General features: G+C 37.6%; 1 protein-coding gene across 2 annotated transcripts in view; it reads left to right on the forward strand.

The window, feature by feature from the left end:
- Positions 1–2,606: 2,606 nt before the first annotated feature.
- The window catches only part of trim9 (tripartite motif containing 9), a 31,917-nt gene continuing 17,316 nt past the window's right edge, over positions 2,607–17,207 (forward strand). For both annotated transcript variants that reach the window (XM_081350526.1, XM_081350527.1), the window contains exons 1-4: positions 2,607–3,813; positions 10,543–10,638; positions 10,725–10,847; positions 16,404–16,514. In XM_081350526.1, the coding sequence (XP_081206652.1) occupies positions 2,974–3,813; positions 10,543–10,638; positions 10,725–10,847; positions 16,404–16,514 (1,170 nt within the window). In that variant the 5' untranslated portion in view covers positions 2,607–2,973. The remainder of the gene's footprint in view (positions 3,814–10,542; positions 10,639–10,724; positions 10,848–16,403; positions 16,515–17,207) is intronic.

Consider the following 17,207-nt stretch of genomic DNA (forward strand, 5'->3'; position numbering starts at 1 on the left):
GAGTACAATCGCTGTCCTTGCCGGTCTTTAGAGATCGGTAGCTTGAGCAACAAGCTTTTGACTCTTTTCACATTTCTGTGGTTAGAAGCAGAAGTCGTCATTGGGTAAACTTCTATAAAGGTGAGGAGGCGACAGCAAATGTCATTTTTGTATTCCCATTTGCTCCAATAGCAAAAAAAAAAAAAAAAAAAAAAAAATATCCATGATATACTTTCCGAAAGAGGGAAAAATATAGAGAGATTGATTATAGCAGTCAGAAGAGAGAATGATGTGAAATTTGCCATCACTCCTTCACTCGAGTGTGAATTTGTGTGAATTAATTTTTTTCTGTAATTTAATTCCAAGGTAATACAACATAGTATGATTAGAAACTTAGAGTATATATGTGAATAATGAAACACATGTCTATTAAATAGATTAGATAAATAATTTAAAGGGGTGGTATAATCCCCTTTTCACAAGATGTAAAATAAGTCTCTGGTGTCCCCAGAGTGTGTATGTGAAGTTTTAGCTCAAAATACCCCACAGATATTTTTATATAGGCTGTTAAAATTGTAAATTTTTGAGGGTGAGCAAAAACGCACCGTTTTGTGTCTGTTCCTTTAAATACAAATGAGCTGCTGCTCCCGGCACAGGGGGCGGAGCTTCAACAGCTTGTACACACAGACATGCACTAAAAAAATTCTAAAACTTTTAACCTTTTATGTTCAAACCGGATTCAGATAATGATGGAGTGACTCAAGAAGAAGTGCCAACATCTAGAATGCAACAGGATATTTCTCAATTAGTTGGTGAATTTATGTTGCTTATGTGTAGTTATCTTCTAGTCATTGATTAGCATATTCTGTCTTGATAATCTATAAATCCTGTTCCCGGGGGCGGGGTTTATGTAAATTTTAGGGTTAGTGATGTCACTAACCCTGGAGGAATGTCGTGTAGTCCCTACCAGCCGTTTGTTGTAGTCCTTAAAAAGCGATTTCTTTAAAGGCAAATATCTCCCTTTGCTTTGAACTTTGAGCTTCGTATGCAGATGTTGTTTATGCTCAAACAGCAACATTACACAATAGCTAAAGTTAAAAAATTGAAATCATAATCAACCACCCCTTTAATATATAAAGTTGATTTGATTAAGAACACAGAAATCACTCTCATCAGCATCTTGAGGTGCTTACTAGGTGCAAACTAGCACTAAATGATGTCTAAATGATATTTCTCCTCAAAAATGTTACCTCTCAGGTCTGTATCTGGCAACATAGAGTTTGGAAAATATGGGTTAACAAAGTTTTGTGGCTTTTAGTCCATGTGTTTGGGCTTTGAGGTCATCTACAGTATGTACTGTACTGCTAAACTCTGAAAGAATTTAAGATAGCAGATACATTGTTACTTTTTTCTCTTCCCGGAAACTGAGGCAACAATATTGATGATGCAATCTGCACTACAAAGATTTTTGTCCAATCAAATGATCTCTAGCATGAGCATGTCCCTCAATTATCTTCAAGCCAACTAGGTAGCATCAAATCGTGGCAAGGAAAAACTGCAGTTAGTTGACCAATGTGCTGTATAATTCTTAAAACAATGCAAAAAGAAAACATACCAATATTATACGTATAGACGTCCATCTATTCAACATAAAACGGAAAAATCCAACAAATCAATAGGGTTCGACCAAAAAAAAGAAATAAATGACAACAGTGTGGAGGCATTCTAATATGTAAAGGCACAAAAAATCTAATTGAAATATTAGATATATAGATGATACTGAAATAACACTATTTCATGCACTTAGATAATATTCTGAAGCAATAATACATGTGTTGCACTGTGTCCCCTACATGGATTGCTTTTGCTAACAATATTTCTCCATTAGTTGCATATGCAAATACAGCTGACTCTCTCTGAGAATCTCAATAACTAACTAGCCGCAGTTCTGCTCTGTGACCCAATTACTGTCATAAGAATAAAAATGATTAAGCAATTAATTTCCCCCTACAGATAGGCCTACTCACCAGAGTGGCACATGGACAAAATTCACATGGCTCTCAATCACAGGCCTTCTAACACACACACACACGCACACACACACACACACACACACACACACACACACACACACACACACACACACACACACACACACACAACAACAACCTCGTCCTCAATACGCCCCCACACACTCTCTTGGACTCCTCTACTAGCACTCACGTTTACAATGTTCACACGTGTCTAAAACACATGACACAAACACTACAACACAGAGGTCAAAAATTTGGTCAAATCAATAGCAGCTGCACTATAATAGTTTGCCACCCACCTGACTATAGCATCATTATTCTAAAACGCCATTATATGTCCCTGATCAAAGTCAAAGCATAAACAAACTAAATATTACTAAAAACAACAATTGCTCGTTCGTTCGCTTTCTGACGGTAGCCTATTGACAAAAAGTGTTTGACAATTTTTCTCTGTTGTAGCTAATTTCTCAATTTGCTCTCTCTTTGGTAACCATGGAAATTTAGCTGAAGGCAATTATCATCACCCACCAGGCCAGCAATTAGGGTAGAACATTTCAGCATTTAGCTCCTACATTTCAGCTGTCAAACACTACAACCGAAGACTGACTTGTGATGTAGCCAACGCGCGTGTGATGGATAGGAAAAATCAGGCGCGCTGTGAGAACAGGTGCACTACCACAAACATTGGCTGCGTGTGTCTCAAATTCATCAAGCATTCCTGCTTTGCATCGTCAGTTTGATTGGATTCCTGGAGCTCATCACATAAACTGACAGCGATTTTAAGCAGTAGCTGTTGGCGCTCGTGCACCAGTCAGCCTACGCCCACTGAATTTATACCGCCCCCTCCTCTATCCTCCGGTGCATAGGACGGAGAGCGCGAAGGAGACGCGTCCGTGCGGAGTTGCCATCGGTGGGAATATTCGTTTAGAGGAAGTCTCCGAATCCGTCTCGAACGACAAAAATGGATGAAATGGAAGAGGAGTTAAAATGCCCGGTGTGCGGCTCGTTTTTCCGCGAGCCGATCATCCTGCCCTGCTCGCATAATATCTGCCTGGCCTGCGCGAGAAACATCCTTGTGCAGACGCCCGACGCTGAATCCCCGCAGAGCAGCCGCGCGTCCGGCTCCGGCGTCTCCGATTATGATTACTTAGACCTGGATAAGATGAGCCTGTACAGCGAGGCTGACAGCGGATACGGCTCTTACGGCGGGTTCGTGAGTGCACCGACCACCCCGTGCCAGAAGTCCCCAAACGGGGTGCGAGTTTTCCCCCCTAGCGTGCCTCATCCGCCCCAGGCGCAACACCACCTGCTGCCTCACACCGGCGTCCTGCCGCCGGTCCCGCGGAACTCCTGCCTCACCTGCCCGCAGTGCCACCGCAGCTTGACTCTGGACGACCGGGGGCTCCGGGGCTTCCCCAAGAACCGCGTACTCGAGGGAGTGGTGGACCGGTACCAGCAGAGCAAAGCGGCCGCGCTCAAGTGTCAGCTGTGCGAGAAGAGTCCCCGCGAGGCGACGGTCATGTGCGAGCAGTGCGACGTGTTCTACTGCGACCCGTGCCGCCTCCGGTGCCACCCGCCCCGGGGTCCGCTGGCCAAACACCGGCTCGTGCCGCCGGCGCAAGGCAGAATCAGCCGCCGCGCGAGCCCCCGGAAGATCTCCACCTGCACCGAGCACGAGCTGGAGAACCTGAGTATGTACTGCGTCCAGTGTAAGACCCCCGTGTGCTACCAGTGTCTGGAGGACGGCAAACACTCCACTCATGAGGTCAAGGCGCTGGGGGCCATGTGGAAGCTCCACAAGGTGGGGAAACTGGTTGAGGTTGAGGTTGTTGTTGTTGTTTATTACATTCCCCCCCCCCCCCCCTAATGACTAAAGCATATCTGACCAAATGGTTTAAGCTGGTAGCAGATAAACATACTGGTCTAGATGTCGCACAACCTGGTCTTCTGTAGGTTTAGCACTTCAGCTGGTCAGCCTGTCCAGCTGAAAATACCCTAAACCCTTTTAAAACAAGCTAAAACCAGCTTAAATGTTGTCTGGTTTTAGTATAAGGGTATGTGATGGTGCAGTAAGACTTGTCACTGTGATGGGTGAGACACCACCGGTCTAATTAAAACACAGCGCACGACACAGCCAGCCATGATTCAGGCCAAATGAAAAACACTTGTGCTCCAACTCTCCGGTTTAGATTGAACAGGAAAAGGTAAGGACAAACCTTCTTATGGAAATATGTTTTGGATTTTGAGGCATCTATGATAACTGCAGTGCACGGTCAGGGCTGTTTTATAAGGATGGAGGTTTAATTATCCTGTGGTGTTGTGATGCACGTTTTAATTAAAATATGTTCGTTGATTTAACTCAAATATACAGGTTGCTCATGTTAACACAGTCTGGATTCCTCAGGCAATGTGCAACACTGGCCTGTTGTTGTAGCAACATGGGGCAGAGAGCTGATTTACTGTGTCTGTCTATCTGTGAAGGAGAAAGGAGTGTATCCAATGGAGAGCCAAAGAATGAGGGAAGAGTCCCCTCTCTTTCTCTTAGTCCTAACATGCTGCACCATGCGAGTCAATAAGTTTAAATAAAATTGTGAGTGACTCTCAGCTAGACCGTTTTATTTAATCAGAAACCATAAACATGAGCAATCAACAGGTAGGGAGATGATGGATCAATAAGCACATGGTTTAACATGGCACACAAAAGTCATTACCCTTTTAATTTAGAAATATTTTTGTTGGTGTGAGACAATATTGGTGATGCATCGATATTAAAATTCTGGGTGATATGATAAGCCAATAATTATTGTCATGTTATGGCAGATAACCAATAAATGGGTGATATGTTGAATATAGTCATTTTAAATGTTTTAAGTGAATTTAGGCACCACAATATTATAATGTACAATATAAAAATGAATATTCATTCTGAGATTTGCTAAAGATTACATTTAAAGGGGTCATGACATGGATTTTTTATTTTATTTAGTATGTTCCTTGAGGTTCACTTAAAGTTTATTTTTTTGTACAAAAAAAAATATATATATATATATATGTGGAAGAACTATTATTTTCTACCTTCATTCTGACCCGCTGTCTGAAATGATCAGTTTTTAAGGGGTGGCTCCTTTAAGGTTTGTCAGTAAATGGCTACTTTTATGATTGGCTAATGTCATTGCATAGGAAACAGTATCAACACCCACTTGCTATTGTGCGTGAGTAAGTGTTTTAAAAACATCCATATAAAACTGTAATTTACAGACAAACATTATGAAATCATTTACTCACAGTTTATGATGCAGCTGCTGCAAGATTCAATACAATTGGCTGCTTCATCTGTTAACCCTTAAATGTAGCAATGTTTCACCAGTCATTATTACATATTTGGGTCTTTAGCGACCCGGATCTATACATCTAACACAGATGGATCTCTACCTGTCGTGATAATATAAAACTCTCCTGATATTAGAGTAACAATTATAGAAGAATAAAATAAAGCATATTTTGTTACCTTTTGGAGCTTTAAGGGTTCAGTTTGAGTTCATCACTGTCCTCATCAGAGCTCATTTCCCAGTACATTCAGCATCTGGTTCATATTCAAGATCTCAAACATATTCTCAAAACTATACATGTTTTCAACATGTTCAAAATCAATATTTTGATCGCTGACAGCTTCTTGACCAGATCCACCATCAAGTGACAGTGACACTAATATTTGATTGCTTTCAGTATTTGCTCTGCAGTAAATCGCTGAGCCATTTCAAGATTTGCTGATGATATTTCCTATTCTTTTGTTTTCTGCCTGCGGTAACTATGAGTGAAACGGCACTTCATCATTGTGTATGAAAGGGAAAACTTGAAAGGGAAAAAAGATATTCTTTTATAATTTTAGATTTTTTTTCTTGTTGTAATGTTTATAATGAATTGATTAAGGAATACCGAGAAGGTTGATATCTAACTTTTAAAAAATGAATGAGGAGGAGGGTAGTGAATGACGTCCCGGGTAACTAAAGACCTGAAGTATGCGTTTAAGGGTTAACGAAAGTTTCTTTGCGAACTCTTAATTTTTCCTCATTTATAAAGCCATCTGTAGTCAAATTCTCTGAACAAACATATAATCCTCCAATGTGATACTGGACACCATTGAAATAAACCATCCAGTTGTTCCTGATCCTGGTATTCTTCTGAAGTCTCTACAGAAATGAGCAAATGAGCTGTTTAGACAGAATGCGTCAAAGCGAACTTTCCGTTATGCTTCTATTCACTCTTCCAATTGTCCTGTTGTCGATAGACTCTGAACGGGCACCTGTATACTGTATCCAGAGTGTGTCATACATATAATGGGTTCTGTTTGCTTTTGACGCTATGCTCGCGTTCAGTTCAGGCAAGTGTCAGCCGTTGAGCGATGGTGCAATGATGTAAAACTATTTGTTTTGATGTCTTGCTCTGGAGGCAAAGAAGCATTAAATTGGTCAAAAGTGACATAATATTACGAAATATTTCAATTTAAAGAAATGCTATTCTATTCCCCAACAAATCCAGAAATTATCCATGTTTAATGCTTAATATTTTAGTTTTTTAGTTTCCACAAAAATATTAAGCAGCACAACCTTATTAAATATTGACTATAAGAAATGTTTCTTGAGCAGCTAATCAGCATATTAGAATGATTTCTGAAGGATCATGTGACACTGAAGACTGGAGTAATGATGCTGGAAATTCAGCTTTGTCTTCACAGGAATATATTACTTTTTAAAACATTTCACAACATTACTGTTTTTACTGTATTTTTGATTAAATAAATGCAGCCTTGGTGAGTATAAGACTTTTAACAAATCTTTTGAACAGTTAATCTAATATTGACTGAGAAATCACTATACATCAATTAGAAAAGAAATAAAATAATAGTACATTTGAAAATTGTACATTTAAGGTGGTTGAGCAATTTGACTGTTATATATTCACCCCTCTTTCACTTTTTAAGAAGATAAGGAGACATTTTTATGGGCAGACATGTGAGAGCAGAAAAATGTACTTAATTCAAGCACTGCGTTATTCTATGTGTTAAGCTACATAATTTTAGGTGTTCAATTACTTTACTCTCTGTTCATAGCTCCATGTCTGATGTTGTGATTGCATAATATCAGTTTGAACTGGGACAGCAGCATTACGGCAGACCCAAATACAGCTCCCCCCTTTTAGCACCTGGGGCACACACACACACACACACACACAGAGAAGATCTTGGATCAGTGTCCTCTACTATGGTCCCATCTGTAGCTTTTTCACTGAACACTAGTGAGCTGGCCTCATATCAGAGGAAAATGGCCTCTTTCCGCACTGCAGACACTTGCTCGTCATTCACTAAACAGATTGTAGTTTTGCTTTAGCCTCAGGGCCCCATATGCTACTTTTCCTCTCATTTTCTCCATCTATCTCTCTGTGTCACATACACAGACACTTACAAAAGTCATCAAAAGTTCAAGTCATCTCGTAAAGATCGTATTTACGAGTTGAGCGCACATGAAACACCACCACAATGTCGTAAATACGAGTGGGAAGCTCGGGATTTTCTTTAAGCTCCGATCTTTACGAATTGGGGGCGTGTCACTGAGAAACATGGCGAAATACCACAATACTTAAAGGTAATACTTTAAGGTACTTAAAGATACTTTTAGATACTTAAGATACTTTTAATACTTAAAGTGATATTCACTCATATATAGTGATATAGACTCTAGTAGTGCAACCAAGTGGAAATACAGAAAAAAATTGTTTCCAAACATGTTTCTCTTGTTGTCCCTTTCACTCTGACACTGTTTTCCATTGCATGGACATACTAGTACTGTTGTGTGTAGTCGACTGGTCATGCGTAATGCAGATATGTTGGGCTTTAGTATGTAGTATTCTAGTGTGTAACACTGCAATATGTGACTAACTTCAAGTTTTGAAAAAATCAGAAACATTTACAACCATTACTAACTTTAAGGCAGGACACCACAGGTAAATGTGATAAATAATTTTACCAAATAGATATGACCACATTCCCCAATTTTTTTTAATGACAAGTTTTCTGAAATATGCAAATGAGGCATGATCTAATTAAATATGCAATAATTTGCACACATTTCCAGAATGGAAATCTGAACATTGGATAAAGCCAGTTTCAATATTCTTGTTTAGTTTGTTGACATACTAAGGTTTTTACAGTGGGGCATTTTGGATATCTCTATAAATGCTTTTTCACCGTATTTCTAGGAATAAAATGTTACATTAAGTAGGTGAATGATATGAACAAAACCCTCGTGAAAACCTTTAGAATAAAACTTGAATGTTTGGTGTAAGTGATACTAAAGCTGAGGAAAAACTAATTTTGAGAAAACATAAAATAATATCTTAAATGTGCATTGTGGATGCTTTCTTTCCACAATGAAGACATGATATGGAAACAAAATAGCTCAAAATCTTAAAATTGACCAGTGCAAAAAAAATAAAAAAAATGTTTTTGTCTGTAATGTCTTGCCTATTTTACTAATAATGTCTGTAATGTCTGTTTTGGGTTTGTAGCAACTGGGCTCTTATTACAGAACCATCCCAACCAGAATCTTGTCCTGTTTGTTTAGTAACCATGGTGATTTCAGCTCTCATTTAGGACAAAGATTTAAGATAGGACGTTTCTGTAACATTGCCCCTGCTGGGTTCTCGTTGTAGGACTTTAGTATGTAAGGTGCTAGTCTGTTAGTTTGTTAAGCTGTAACGTGTTTGGCTTTAGTGTGTAAGGCTGTGATATGTAGGGCTCTAGTATGTAATGTTATGGAGTGTAATGCTGTATCATATAGCGTTGTAATGTAGTATGTAGGCCATAGAGAGAAATTTGGAGCACTGTGTTTCATTCCTTGTTCTCTCACTTTTGTTCCTCGTTTGAGAACAGACCACAAATGAAAGTGGAGGTCTCTCGGCGGATGGTTGTCATAGCAATGTGAGAACATTTATAATGGGATATTTTTCCCACTCTAAAGCAACATCCTTTGGCTGTGCCTGACGCACACACACACATACGCACATGCACTCCTCTTCCTATTCTCTCACCCACTCTTTAAATGACAGATTTAATGACTAACCTCTCACAAATTATGTCACTTCCTCTCTCAAACACATTTTATGTAGATCCCTGATTCCCTGTACTGAAAAAATTTATTATATTAAACATAGCAAAACTGGATTAAATATAATTTTAATAAATCATTGAATTTCTTTATGGTTTGATATCTAATAAAGCACTATTTCTAAATAAGATAAAAAGTCCACACTGAAATAATGTAGACATACTACTGTGCATAAGTTTAGGGTCAGTAAGAATTATTTTTATTTTATTTTTTTCCGAATGAAATGAATACTTTTATTCAATAACGATGGCATAAACTGATCCAAAGTAACAGTAAGAACATTTATAATGTTACAAAAGATTTCAAATAAATGCTTTTTTATTCATCGAAGAATCCTGGGGGGAAAAAATTATACTTTCCATAAAAATATTAAGCAGCACAACTGTTTTCAACACTGATTAATGCTTAAGAAATTAATGCTTTTATTCTGCAAAGAAGCATTAAATTGGTCAAAAGTGACAGTAAAGACAATATCATTAAAAAAGATTTCAATAAAAAAAAATGCTGTTCTTTTGAAATTTCTATTCATCAACAAATCCTAAAATTATCAATGAGCATCAAATTATTTTTTGAGCATCAAATCAACATATCAGAATGATTTCTGAAGGATCTTGTGACACTGAAGACAGGAGTAATGCTGAAAATTCAGCTTTGCCATCTCAGGAATAAATCACATTTTAACATTTTAAAGTCCCCGTGAACCGGAAGTTGCAAACGACTTTTCTCCAGTGTTATGACGCATTTCCCAGTGAAAAGGAATATTGAACAGAGGGCAGGGTTTTACTCTAGCGCTCCTCCTCTCCATCTCTCGCTCATAGCAGACTAACGGTTTGAGGGGAGTGGTTAAGCGTTGCCCAAACCAATTCCTCAAACCTACGTCATCAGAGAAGGTCCTCCAATGCAGAGGGGAGGGGCATTTTCAGATTTTGATTAAAGATTACCATGGTAAAAAATTTTTTTTTTAAATATTTTCTTGCACGGATTAATTGTTCACCACAAGACTAGTAATATGCGCTAACAAAGTAAATAGGGTCAATTTTGATTTCATGGGGACTTTAAAATAGAGTTATTTTAAATTGTAATGATATTTCACAATAATCAAATAAATGTGAAATGCGGACCTTCTTTCAAAAACATTCAAATATTAATGAACCAAAACTTTTGAGTGGTAGTGTATTTTATATTAAAACAAAAATAATAAAATTCACTTGTTTTGAATGATTGTGTATTTCTCACAATATACTAAACTGAAATTATTTTCTAATAATAAGACTGTTGTTAGACTTATCCTTTGTGCAGAACAAGCTTTCACTTGCTCTTTATCTATATCGTTTCATCTCTCTTACCCTCTGTCTTTATATTTCCAGGGCCAGCTCTCTCAAGCACTGAATGTTCTGTCTGATCAGGCCACAGAGGCCAAAGAGTTCCTGGTGCAGCTCAGAAATATGGTCCAACACATACAGGTACAACAAACACGCACACTAACACTTATACTCTCATACAGTGCACTTGTGATGTGATCTGATTCTGTCCTCTCCTTGTGCTTTAGGAGAATGGAGTTGAATTCGAGGCATGCTTGGTCGCCCAATGTGACGCTCTGATTGAAGCTCTCAACCGCAGGAAAGCCCAGCTTCTCAGCAGAGTAACCAAAGAACATGAACACAAACTCTCAGTAAGCACAACCACACACAAAACATTCCTTGAGTTCTTGAAGAGATTCTAAAAAACAATCTCCAAAAACTCTATCTCAGTTATCGGGTGCCGTTCTTCATTTGAGGAGCTCATTTATGCAATGCAAATCAACCACAAAAGCAGAACGACAGCTCTCTGTTGTGTTTTTGAGGTAAAGGGAAGTTGGAAAAAACCCAAATCACACAAGTTACAATTTGATTTCTTAATTGGAGGATTAGTGACTGCCACCTTTAGGATTTTTAGTGTGTGCTAATAGAACTGATGAATAAATTAGTTTAACACATTTTTATTGCAAGCAAGGGGATTCATTTTTTATTTCTTTTTTCAATAGCTTTGTAAGAATAGAACTACAGAAAACACATTGATAACTGAAAGTGTTTAGTTTATTCAGATGTTTTTGAACTTTGAAATCAGCATTCACTGTAAAAAATAATTTGTTGTTTCAACTTAAAGCAAGTGTTTGTGCTGCCTTAAAATTTTAAGTTTAGTCAGCTTGAAATGTGAAGTTGTACTAAGTGACAACTTGGATATTTGAGTTGACTAAACTTAAAATTTGAAGGCAGTACGAACATGTCACGATGATGCCTGTGTGCTGTGTCTTGTAAGGACTTTTAAGTTGAACTGTTTCTATTGTTTCTGTGTTCTCCTCTCCTGTTTCCCTTGTTTGTTACCATAGCAACCCTGATTAGTTCTTAACAGTCCCTCAGGTGTTTCTTGTTTCCTTATCATCTTGTTAGTTTCCCTGTGTGTATATATAGCCCTGTGTTTTAGTCTGTCTTTGTGAGTTATTGCCTTTTGCTTTTTGCATTCTTGTTCCTGGTCAGGGGTGTATTCCTGAAAGCAAGGTTATCTTACCGTCACACATACCCTGAACTCTCATGATTAAACCAAACATTGCTTGCTCGAGGTATGCTGGTCCCAAAAACACGTCCGGGAGTAAATTCATCCAACTCAGAGTATGTTCATGGTTAACACACCAGACGTTCTCAACAGAGCAACGAATCAACAAGTCACCATGGAAACGGACGCTAAGAAAAAGCGCGCCATGCTACTTCTTTCGTCTTCTTTTGTTAAATGCTGATTTACATACATTTCACCACCTATTTGGAGGTTGTACAATAATTTTTCAATCTTTTCGTTTCATAATTGAAATAATAATTCGTAATAAAAAGAAAGATACAGTCTGTGCTTGGAAAGATGACATGGCTGTATACGTTTTTGTTCATTTTGTTTCCACGTTGGTAAGATAAGTTAAGATATATCATATCATATATGTCTTTTATTATAGAAATACATTATAGCATAGAAAACGTCTGGATGCAGATCAACGATGTGTGAGATGAGAAATACTGTATATAGCTATAATAATAAAATGGACATTACCTTGTTATAAAAGTGCTCTGAACACCTCTGAAGTAAACTAACCCTGGAACACAGAGCAGGTTATGTTCAGAGAGTATGTTGCTATGTCGACTTATCCTGAAAGTCGCCTCCGTTTTTGGAACCGAAAGTTGAGGTTATCCGCTTACTCGCCCCTTAAATATACCCGGGTATGCCACATAACCTGCTTTCTGGAAAACCCCAGAGGATTATCTTCCCACTCCTTGGTTGGATTATCTTAGTTTATGCTTTTCTTTAATAAACTTTTGCTGCATGTAGATCCTCGTCTTTGCCACCGTTGTAGCGGAACACTTACTTTTTTTAAGTTGAGACAAAAAAATTCTTTACATTGTGAAACAGAAGTTGCAATGTTCTTTTCTAGGGATAGGGATATTGTGACATATTTCCTCAAGCAAGAAAAAATGTAGGGCTGAACTTGATTTTGTCCATTGGGAATTGATTGAATCGTTAGGTCGTTGTGGTTTGCTATTGCTGTGATATGTGAGTGGCAGGTTTGTCTTGAAACGTCATCAGAGAAGAGAAGATATGTTGCTGAAAGAGGGAGGAGCAGTTATTTTGATTAAAGGCACAATGTAAGATTTTTTTATTAAAATATCCAAAAAACACTAGAACAATGTTATGTTTTATTGACTTGTGTACTTGCATTATCCCAAATGTTTCCAACAATGTTTAAAGTCAATGTTTAAAGTCAGTATAACGGGTGTATTGATGTATATTACGATGTTATGATGAACTATATGACTTTCTCCACTGACGTTACGAGTTTTTCAAAGCATTTCTGATGATTGTTTGAAGGCTGCTGTCTGACTCTGAGATGGCGAACGTGAACATGGTTTGTGTAACATAAGCACCACATTATTAGAGATACTATAGAGCGTAAAGAGCGATACTATTGTGCAGCGTTTACCTCAGTAAGTTGGCCGAGTGAATCTCTGAGCTGGCGTGAGTGGAGGCGGGGGTAATTAGCATATATACTAAATGAGGCAAGCGTTTTAAGTTCAATTCAAGCTAGTTTAAGGCATGAAGAATTTTTTTCACAGGAAAAAACTTTTAAATATGTCATTTTGGTGATCAAAGATGAGTTTTAAGGGATACAATTATTGACTACAGGGGGATTTTAAATCCAGAGAAATCAGCTATTTTAACCAGTGTAACATCTAGTGTCTCATACCAGCCACCGAGATAACATTACTTTCAACATACTCAAATGTATTTTTTTTGACCAAGTAAAACTGTACTGCGTTACACAACAATTTTGATTCGCCAGATAAAGTGACCTGTATGAGTAATTCAGCACTGCGGCTGTTTCGTTAGAATGAAATAAAATAATTTGAATTTAAAAGATCAAACGTTACAGTAACAAAGTTCAAATTCAGGGAAGAAGGAGGCGAACTTTAAACGTAACTAATCGTAAAATATGCATGAGTAACAAAACGAAAAGAGCGGCAGCAGCCGACTGCGACATCGGAGCATAATAAAAACAGCAGCATAAAATGTCCCGGGCTCTCTGCCCCGCCCTGCTTCATAACGTTAATAAAATTTTAATACATTAGCTCAACCATTAACATGATTTCTGCATGAGTCCTGTCATAATGCTTTCCATCGGCTGTGGAGGTGAAGACGACCTCTCCTATGATTCCACTCTCATTCAAGGCGTCATCAAGCTACGCCTTTGTTATTGTTTTGAATAAGCGACCTTTTACATATTATGCCTTTAAAGATTACGAGAGCACATGCATTAAAAAAATAATGATGTGAATGGATAAATGTTTTATAATAAATACTGCAATACTCCACAAAAAAAAAAAAAGTGTTCATTTTAATTTCATGGAAATCTCTACACATTTCTGTATTAGGGCAACAGATGACTGGCTCTGAGGGTATTTTCTATTTTCCCATTAAAAATTCATTAAATCTCTTTTCTGCCAAAGTTGGATTCAGAATGGATTCATGCTTCAGGCAGCAGGGCTAATCAGCAGCCATTGTTGGTGAGTCAAATCAGCCTGTTTCTAGCCCAAGCTTCTATGCCATATGAAAAGGTTTGCTATCATAGGGGGAATGCAGTTTAATGGTTAAAAATCTGGGCTATTAACGGAAATAATTTATGTTTAAACTGGAGTCATTGTGTCCTTGACTAAGACTCTGAATCCCAGGCTGCTCCACTGAGACTGCACCTATAGTTAGTTTGCTGTGATTCATTCTCTTCGGTTGAAATGGAGCAATGAAATAACAACTAAATGGCAAACCAGTGTGCTTTTATACAGTCTTAGAATTCTAGGAACATTATACAGCTTATAATGCACTAACATGATCCTGATTTTGTTGGCTCTGTCTGTGGGTAGATGATAAATATTATAATTTTTAAAAGAACCATTTCTTTAAAGTTTTACATAATCTTTAATTACTTTTTGTATTTTGTAGTAGCCTGTGAGTTATAAGGGGAAACTAGAAATTTTTTAATTAAAATTGCTACATAATATTTAATTACTCTTTTTGCTGTTTAATTAAATTATATATATATATATATATATATATATATATATATATATATATATATATATATATATATATATATATATATATATATATATATATATATATATATATATATATATATACGTATGGTGATCTTCATTCTTTGAGCAAATTCCAATCGGAAGTGTGTATCCCTATGCCCTACTCACTCCGAAGGGCAGATCCCATGTGGGGACTTTGGAGGGAGCAGGGCACTTGTGCGTCATAATGAAGTTTGGAATTCGCCATTTGTTCTCGCACAGCAGCATCATACCGGTAATTTACTGGTAATGTTACAATACTGGTAAATTGCCAGAACCTATATTTTTGAAAAGGTCCTATTCACACATGATCTCTAAAAGGGATAGTTCCCCCAAAAATGAAACTTCTGTCATTTATTACTCACACTCATGTCGTTCCAAACCCGTAAGACTTTTGTTAATCTTCGGAACACAAATGAAGATCTTTTTGATGAAATCTGAGATTTACCGCAACTACCACTTTGACGCTTCAAAAAGTTCATAAAGAGATCGTAAAACTAATCCATATGAACTGAGTCGTTTAGTCCAATTTTTTTTGAAGAGACACAATTGCTTTATATGATGAACAGATTGAATTTAGGCTTTTAATCACATATAAACATTCATCAACATCAGTTGTGGTAAACTGAAGCTCAAGCATGTTCACTTGATTTGCGGGAACCAATGAGGTTCATTCTCGTGTTACGCAGCAGTTTGAGCTTCTGCAAGAACCAATGAGGTTCGGTTGAGCTTCTGTTTATGTTTGCTAATAGATGTTTAAATGTAAAAAGCAATCGTGTCTCTTCAGACAATTTGGACTAAACCGCTCAATTCATATGGATCAGTTTTACGATATGGATGACAGAAAGCTCTCAGATTTCATTATAAAGATCTTCACTTGTGTTCTGAAGATGAACGAAAGTCTTACAGGTTTGGAACGACATCAGGGTGAGTAATTAATGCCAATTTTCATTTTTGGGTGAATGATCCCTGTAACGGTAATTTACCAGTAAAGACTGTATGTGTAAAGGGAAATATAAAAATGTAATATTAAAATGGTTCTGGTCTCTCCTATACTATTAGTCATATGTGCTTTTGCTGGCATCTTATGTAGGCCTATTCTCTCCTCTTGTCTCCATGGCGCCACAGGCATGTTCCCATGGTTACAAAGATATTGGGGTTCTAGTTTTGTCCAGTGGCTTTCTTCAGTTCTGTCTATTTCCGTCTGGTTCAGTCTCATTCTGTTTGGATTTGAATGGCTCTTTTGCCTCTCATAATGAAGTGTTTTATGTTTGATTCATTTTGGTATAGTAAGATTGGCTTTGGAAGGACGTGTGTGTGCATCAGTGTGTTCGTGTGCATCATGTAAAAGGAATGTAGCGAGTAGGTTTAAGTAGAAGGAGGAGGGACACACTCAGACACACATTCATCCAGTGGAATATGCAAGCATGAAGTGCATTTTTTTGTGTGAAAGGTCAGTGATGTGTTGCTTGCTCAGAGAGGATGCTGACAAGTGGTCCTGCTGTTGCCTAGCAACCCAGCCACAGCACAGTTATCATGGATTCATCCTCTTTCTCTTTCTTTCTGCCTCTTTATCTCAGGTGGTTCGTGATCAGATATCTCACTGCACGGTGAAGTTGAGGCAGACCACAGGACTGATGGAATACTGTCTGGAGGTTATCAAAGAGAACGACCCCAGCGGCTTCTTGCAGGTCACTGACCCTTTTAATATGACACTAATGAACCTCATCCGCAAAGTTAGGGCGCTTACGCTCCAGAGAAAGATCTGACCAATCTTTTAATGGATGGGAATGTCTAAGATCCATTTTGGGCCTGTTTACGCCTGGTCGCTTCATCCGTTTTCTCTGATTGCAGAAAGATCCAAATCAGTTTGACATAAAGCAAACTGGATTTCCAAAACTGCGCTGCCTCTCTGAAATTCTCATTGGTCAATGAGATAATGAAATTTAGATTTAGAAGATTAAATTTCACATTTAATTCTATTTAATTTTAAATTTATTTTCTCGCAATTCCAAGTTTCTAATTCAAAATTCAGACTTTTTTTCTTGTAAGAGTTACTAAGTCAGAATTGTGAGATATAAACTTGCAATTGCTAGAAAAAAGTCAGAATTATGAGATTAAAAGTGGCAATCACCTTTTTAATTTTTTTATTCTGTGGCGGAAACAATCTTCCATAGATATCAGCTATTTGTGCATGCTCATTTCCTCAATTTTCTATTTAGATTGCCTTTGCCATCATATAACACTCATTAAAGTTAATCTTTAAAAACACTAATAACTTGTTAATACTGTTATCTTTGGCAATTCTTAAAATTAATATAAATTTTTCATGCTGTACATAATCTCAATTCACATGCAGCATTTTAAAAGCATTTGGATTTTAG

The sequence above is a fragment of the Scardinius erythrophthalmus genome (genome assembly GCF_964197995.2).
Source record: "Scardinius erythrophthalmus genome assembly, chromosome: 21".
Lineage (NCBI taxonomy): Eukaryota > Metazoa > Chordata > Actinopteri > Cypriniformes > Leuciscidae > Scardinius > Scardinius erythrophthalmus.